Source organism: Seriola lalandi, unplaced genomic scaffold (assembly GCF_002814215.2).
Source record: "Seriola lalandi dorsalis isolate HSWRI2012SDOR001 ecotype SW California unplaced genomic scaffold, Sedor1 jcf7180002053887, whole genome shotgun sequence".
Taxonomy (NCBI): domain Eukaryota; kingdom Metazoa; phylum Chordata; class Actinopteri; order Carangiformes; family Carangidae; genus Seriola; species Seriola lalandi.
Genome location: NW_019524440.1, coordinates 4,077 through 10,422, shown reverse-complemented (window position 1 = coordinate 10,422; position 6,346 = coordinate 4,077). Strand labels below are relative to the sequence as shown.

The 6,346-nt window shown below is 44.3% G+C and overlaps 1 protein-coding gene and 1 pseudogene across 2 annotated transcripts in view; one reads left to right on the top strand and one right to left on the bottom strand.

Annotated features, from left to right (window-relative positions):
• Window positions 1-17: 17 nt before the first annotated feature.
• Window positions 18-2,023, top strand: LOC111651954 (GTPase IMAP family member 2-like; annotated as a pseudogene). The gene is made up of 2 exons (XR_015436990.1): window positions 18-158; window positions 393-2,023. The product of XR_015436990.1 is annotated as a GTPase IMAP family member 2-like (transcript).
• The window catches only part of LOC111651955 (serine/threonine-protein phosphatase 2A catalytic subunit beta isoform-like), a gene marked incomplete at its 5' end in the record, with an annotated part of 8,241 nt that continues 3,614 nt past the window's right edge, over window positions 1,720-6,346 (bottom strand). The window contains 5 exons of the mRNA XM_023402021.1: window positions 1,720-2,507; window positions 2,689-2,807; window positions 3,957-4,118; window positions 4,271-4,360; window positions 4,810-4,989. Of these exons, the coding sequence (XP_023257789.1) occupies window positions 2,435-2,507; window positions 2,689-2,807; window positions 3,957-4,118; window positions 4,271-4,360; window positions 4,810-4,989 (624 nt within the window). The remainder of the gene's footprint in view (window positions 2,508-2,688; window positions 2,808-3,956; window positions 4,119-4,270; window positions 4,361-4,809; window positions 4,990-6,346) is intronic.

Sequence of the window (6,346 nt, the reverse complement as noted above, 5' to 3'; positions counted from 1 at the left end):
GAGCAGAGCAGGTGTAGAGCAGAGCAGGTATTTGAGGGCGTGGTTGGGTGCTCAGAGCCATTTTAACAGTGGGAGACTCAGTCTGAACTCTTCGGCTCTTTAGATCAGCTGCTGTTTCTACTCTGGTCTCTTTCACACAGACATGGCCTGCAGCTCAGGTGAGTCATGCAACTGTATCCATGATTTAAAATGATGGTAAATAATGTTACCATCACTTTATGGTGACACAACAGTGATCACTGCTGAATGTAATGTACAGCTGTAGGTCCTGTAGACACTTCTATAGACGTATACACTATAGAAATATTAAAGATGTGGGTCGTTGTACTTTTAAATTAAGCTGGGCTATAAATTAAACATTTACTGTGTGTGCAACATGTTCTTCTACACAGGGTTTCTCACGACAACTGCTGAGGATCTGAGGATAGTGATGGTGGGGAAGGACGGGACGGGGAAGAGTTCCACTGGAAACACTCTCCTGGGACGACAGTGCTTTGAAACAAACTTTTATTTTAACTGTACTCCACAGTGTTATAAGCAGGGAGCTGTGGTAGATGGACAACAGGTTTCTGTCATCGACACCCCGGACTTTGATCGAACCTGGTTTCACGATCGCCTCATACACCAGTGTGTCCATTTAGCTGCTCCTGGACCTCATGTCTTCCTGCTGGTCATCAGTCTGGGCAGATTCACTGAGGAGGAAAAGCAGATGGTGCAGAAGATAAAAGAACTCTTTGGCCAAGACGCAGACAGACACTGTATGGTTCTCTTTACGCATGGCGACCACCTTGAAGACGCCACCATCGAGGAGTTCTTGGATGAAAGTCCTTCAACAACTCGTGGCCGCGTGTAACGGCCAGTACCATGTCTTCAACAATAAGCTGAGGGACCTGAAGGATCGCTCTCAGGTCACTGAGCTGCTCCACAAGATCACAAATCTAGTCCGGAAGAACGGAGGAAGCCACTACACCAACCAGATGTTCAAACAGGCAATGAGGGAAATCCAAGAGAGGATGGAAGAGCGAAGATGCAAAGAGAGAAAGGAAGTGACGAGAAAAGGAAAATGAATGAAGAAAACCAGACGGAGAGAGGAGGACATGAAGGGAAATGAAGTGGTACAAGCAGGTGAAGCAGAAGATTCTGGATCATTATTAATCGGAGGAATTAAACTGTTGGGACTTGGGAGTGTCCAAATTCAGGAAGTTCAACCACAGCCAGAGCCAGAGGTCCGTTAACATATAAAACATCAAAAGAATCATTTCACCCACAAAACTTAAAAGATTTTTCTTTTTCATAATCTTAGTGAATGATGGAGCAGACCTCTGCTGCTCTGTTTCAATCTGGCTCATTATAAACGTGACAACAACATTAATGAGGCTTTACATTAAAATATTTCTGTTTTTCACTCTGCACTTTGTGTTGTAGAATAATCATCATCTATGATAAGTTTGCAATATACATTTTATTCTTTAATCAAACCTGTTGTCATCTCTTCCTTTAGTTCCACAGCATTAATAAAGAACCTAGAGCGTGGACATCTACCTTTACACCATCCGGACCTTTGACCCCTGCAGCATGTACACCTGCAGAACTCAGGATATGTCTATAGTCAAAGTCTTTAAAAAAATAAAAATAAAAAGTCATATATTCGAGTTTCCTCTCCACAACGGCCGAACAAAGTCTGAATCAGGCTAAAGAAAGGACACCGACGCAGCCCAGTAGTTTGTCAATAGGACATTTTATTTCATACGTCTGTTGTCTTTATTCAAATTACAGTAATATACTTGCTGAGATGACGACCGGCTGCAGCCTGGACAGCGAGAACTGACAGCTGAACTACTTGAAGCAAACTTTTTCTTTTACCTTTTTTTTTTTTCCTCCTTTTTTAAAATTATCTTGCAACAGAAAAAAAGCACATACTGTATGCCATGAGATGTGATGAGTGGTGGTGATGTCAGGTAGGTAGGGTTATAGTGCTGGTCTAAAACAAAAGAAGAAGAAGAAGAAGAAAAAAAAAACAAAACAGAAAAACAAGAAGGATAAACGTTGCGCAGTGTACATGTTGTAAAAGGATCAGAATATGGCACATTTGGTCCACGTTGGTAGTTTTATTATCTCGTTTTCAAACATGTAATAAACAAAAAAAGAAAGAAAACAGATCATCATAGTTGTACGTGTTGTTTTTCCCCAGAAGCACAGCATTAATGACAGCATATTGAAAACACGACTGTAGAGGGGGCCGCTCTTTAAGTTTCTCTTTGTTAAAATCTCGGATTCATCAGCCAATCGTTTGTTTCTATTTCTCCCTGGTACAGTGTCATCATCATCATCATCATCGTTATTATTATTAATATCTTCTTTCCATCCAAAATGAGGGGGTGAGGGGAAAGGGGGTGGAGCTTCGTGGATGATTGACAGGGATGGCTTTGGACATTCACAGGAAGTAGTCAGGAGTGCGTCTGGTCACATGGGGCTCGCCGCGGCGGGGGGCGGGGTCAAACTGAAGGCTGAGGAGGCAGAGAGTGTTTGTTATTGACGAGGTCGCCGTGTTAAATAGTAAATACAGAAAACACGTGGCGTAGATTTTGACACGTTGTGAAAGAATCGGATAAATTCAGTTTGTGACCGAGCTCTTCCTGAACGCCTCACAAACATGGCGCCTCGCTTCTTTAAGGTGTTTGTACTTACAAAGAGTATTTCAGAGTGTCGTCCAGTTCCATGATGGCTGCCTGGTTTCCACAGCGGTAGCAGTAGTTTGGAGCACTGAAGATGGTCACCACGTTCTTGTCGTGGCCCCAGTTGTAGCCCTGAAGGTGACAGAACACACTTCTATGTTAAGACTGAGAAACATTTCACTACGACCTCCGCCTGACCACAGCCAGGTCACATGACTGAGCCAAGGTCACGTGACGCAGGCAGGCTGAATGATTCAGTGAATAACAGAAATAAGTGACTGTATCCCTCCGCCACTCAGACTAGTCCCACGTTACAGAGTCATTAAATATGAACCATAGGTGAAAGATTTTGTCATAATTGCTGTGAAGTCTTGAGAAATGGTCAAAATCTTTTTACTTAAGTTGGATGTTTGAATATTTTCCTGCAGCTTTAACAAGCTAATAGCTGTTAGCACATACAAGCCGACAGAAGAGGAAAGTCATATTTCCCTTCATCAGTCTCAGACTTCACTCTTCAATCGTCTCTAGATTTTCAAGGACGTCTCTGACTGTTGTTCGACGGGACCTCGACACTGCAGAGACAATCTGGTGAATTATTAAAGACTGAAAAGATTCTCATTTATTCTGCTGATCCTCACTGGGTTCAGTCACGACCTCTCTCCAGCTCTGTGTGTGAATTCAGTCTCATCTGCTCTAAGTGTGTGAACTGTGGGAGTGAAACTGGTGCAGGATCAGGGACCCTTATATCCTCATAATATGTTGCCATGGAGACACAGGGATTTTTTTTAGGATCCTCCAGTCCACTTGTGTGTGAGCATGTGCGCCAACTTCACTAAAATACACTCAAAGAGACTAAACCTTCAAATGTTTCATGTGTTTTATACTTTTTTAAATGGATAATATCATGAGATCCAGATCAGGGAGCCGGTCCCTGATCTGGTTCCTGATCTGGTCCCTGAGCTGGTCCCTGATCCGGTCCCTGATCTGATCCCTGATCTGATCTCTGATCTGGTCCCTGATCTGATCTCTGATCTGGTCCCTGATCTGACTTTTTTTACGTCCTATCTTGAAAATAAAACTGGAACAGGACATCCCGTCTTATTTTTCGGCTGCATCCACTGCCTGACGTTCTGAGTGTAGACTGAAGAGGGAACAGGAGATAAAGGAGGAGTCTGGCGCTGTGTGATGTCACTGCAGATGTGGAGCTCTGACGAACGTCCATCACGATGCTGGAACTGATTTACTGAATCTGTACAAAGCGGCGAGGTGTTTTAGTTTTACCTCCATGACCAGCTGATGGGCACGGGACACCAGGGTGAGGCCGTTGGCGTGGTTGAAGGTTTCGGAGATGTCCTGTCCGAAGGTGTAGCCGGCACCTCGGGGAGAGATTCCCCACCCACCACGATCATCGGGGTCCGACCACAGCAGGTCACACATCGGGCCCTGAGAGGAACAGAGTCACTTCAGCTTCTGTCTGAGCTGCAAACACAGCTCCCAGTTTAAAGTACGACACAGTGCAGCCTGTGTGCATGTATGTGATAATATGTGTGTGTGTGTGTGTGTGTGTGTGTGTGTGTGTGTGTGCGTGTGTGTACCTCATGTGGGACTTCTTGCAGGCGGTCCAGGGCTCGTATGTGATCCAGAGTGTCTATGGAGGGAGACAAACCTCCGTGGAGACAGAAGATCTGAAACAGAAACACCAGAGATGATTCTGTGAGATTCTTCTGCAGCTTCACAAACAGAGAAAATAACGAGTGTACAAACATTTAAACCGGTCGTTCTCAGACTGTGAACAAAGCTACCAGCACGTCTTTACATGTCAGAAGCTGGAAAAAGAAAGTGGAATTTCTGCTTAAAAATCTGTTGATCGCCTCATTATCAATTCATCGAGCGATCGCTTCAATTACTTTTATTGTTTATTGTTAATTTAGTGAAAACAACGTCCTTCGTGCCCAAAAAATCTGAAAAACTTCATTTTAAATGTGATAATAAAATAATTAAACTCATCTTGGCCTCTTCAGCAGTGACCTCACACCGTCACAGCACCACCACCTGACGCTGCTACGTTAAACAGGGATGAGGAAATGTGCCGTTTGACGGCAGACAGACGCCCCCAGCCGACCCCCCCCCCTACCTGTCCATCGACCAGTGCGGTGAGCGGCAGGTAGTCGAACAGGTCTGTGAAGTACTTCCAGACGTTGGCGTTGCCGTACTTCCTCAGGCACTCGTCGTAGAAGCCGTAGACCTGCGTGATCTGCCGCGACTCGTGGTTCCCTCGCAGGATGGTGATTCGCTCCTGGAAACGAACCTGAACGACAAGAAATTATGACCAACAGTCCAGAACAGAAAGATACAGAGTTCTGTAATAAAGGACCAAGAGAAGCGTCGAACATTCGCTGTTGAGAAGCTGAAACCAGTGAATCAATTATCAACATTAAATAAATAAATAAGGACAATTAGAGGGAGCAGAAGTCGTGTAAAAACACACGCACTCAAACACAGTAAAAGCTAGAAATAAAATAAAAAACTTTTATGGCAATACTAAGTAGGAAATGTATTTTCTTCTTCTCTCCAGTAGAGAGCAGCAGCGATGACGCTCTCTGCCTGTATCTGTGTTACAGAACAAACACTGATTATCTCCTCCCGTCATCTCCCACACGTCAGGACACTCCTCGCTGTCAGCTGGTGGCAGCTCGCACACAGCTGCGTCAGGTTTTCACAAACATGTTTATGACACAGTAAAACCATCAACACAGAGACAGCGGACGCAGCGGCTTCCTGTGCGTCTGTCTCAGCCGGACCGACGGTTCAGAGTTCCAGGTTTAGTTTCCTGCTTATCAGCTCCGTCTCCATAAACCGTAAAATGTCATGAGTCGAAACCACCGAGACACAAAGAGACGTGAGCAATCCGCTGACTGTGGAGACACATTCAATCCAGTTTTGTGGCACAGTAATAAATGAAGTTGTTCAAACTTTTTCTTCATACCTTTGTTTTCTCTAATTAAGTTGTCATTTTTAAAAGGTTTCAACAAGAAAAAACAAAAAAGGACCTTTAATTTCCCCTTAGTTTATAGATAAAAGCTGTAAACCACAATGAAGGAAAACTACACACAGAAAATTGCACATATTTGTTTAAGTTGTTTCTATCTTGATCTGTTCAGGAGTTCTGCTCAGTGTTTGGAGCTGGAGTTATAAAACAAATCATCTCCTCGGCCTCTGCTGCTCTAAATATCCGACTGCTCTCGTCCTTCTGCCTTTAACCTGTCACTACAATACACTCACAGCAACTTCTCCTCACTCGGAGCTCAGAGTAAAACAGCACTGCTCCGGTTAGTCTCGGTATATATCTGAATCAGACACTCTGATTGGCTGTGACAGCACCCTCTGGAGCCAATAGGAATGTAGAATTGAGCGACGTGACTCTAGACGTCACTGGCAAAGAATGCGGATGAGAACCGATGGTGAAGCACACAGACAGAGAACCTGTAAAACTACTCCAGATATTTCATAGCTTTTAATGTCAGTGTATCGATCGATGTCACTGACTCTCGCACAACAAACAGGGGCTCGGTAGAAAACGCAGATTTTGTAATTAAAGTAGAAAAAAAACGACGTTGTGGCGCTCTGAAGACGACGTGCACGCTGCCGTGGGCGTAAGAGGGTTAAACACC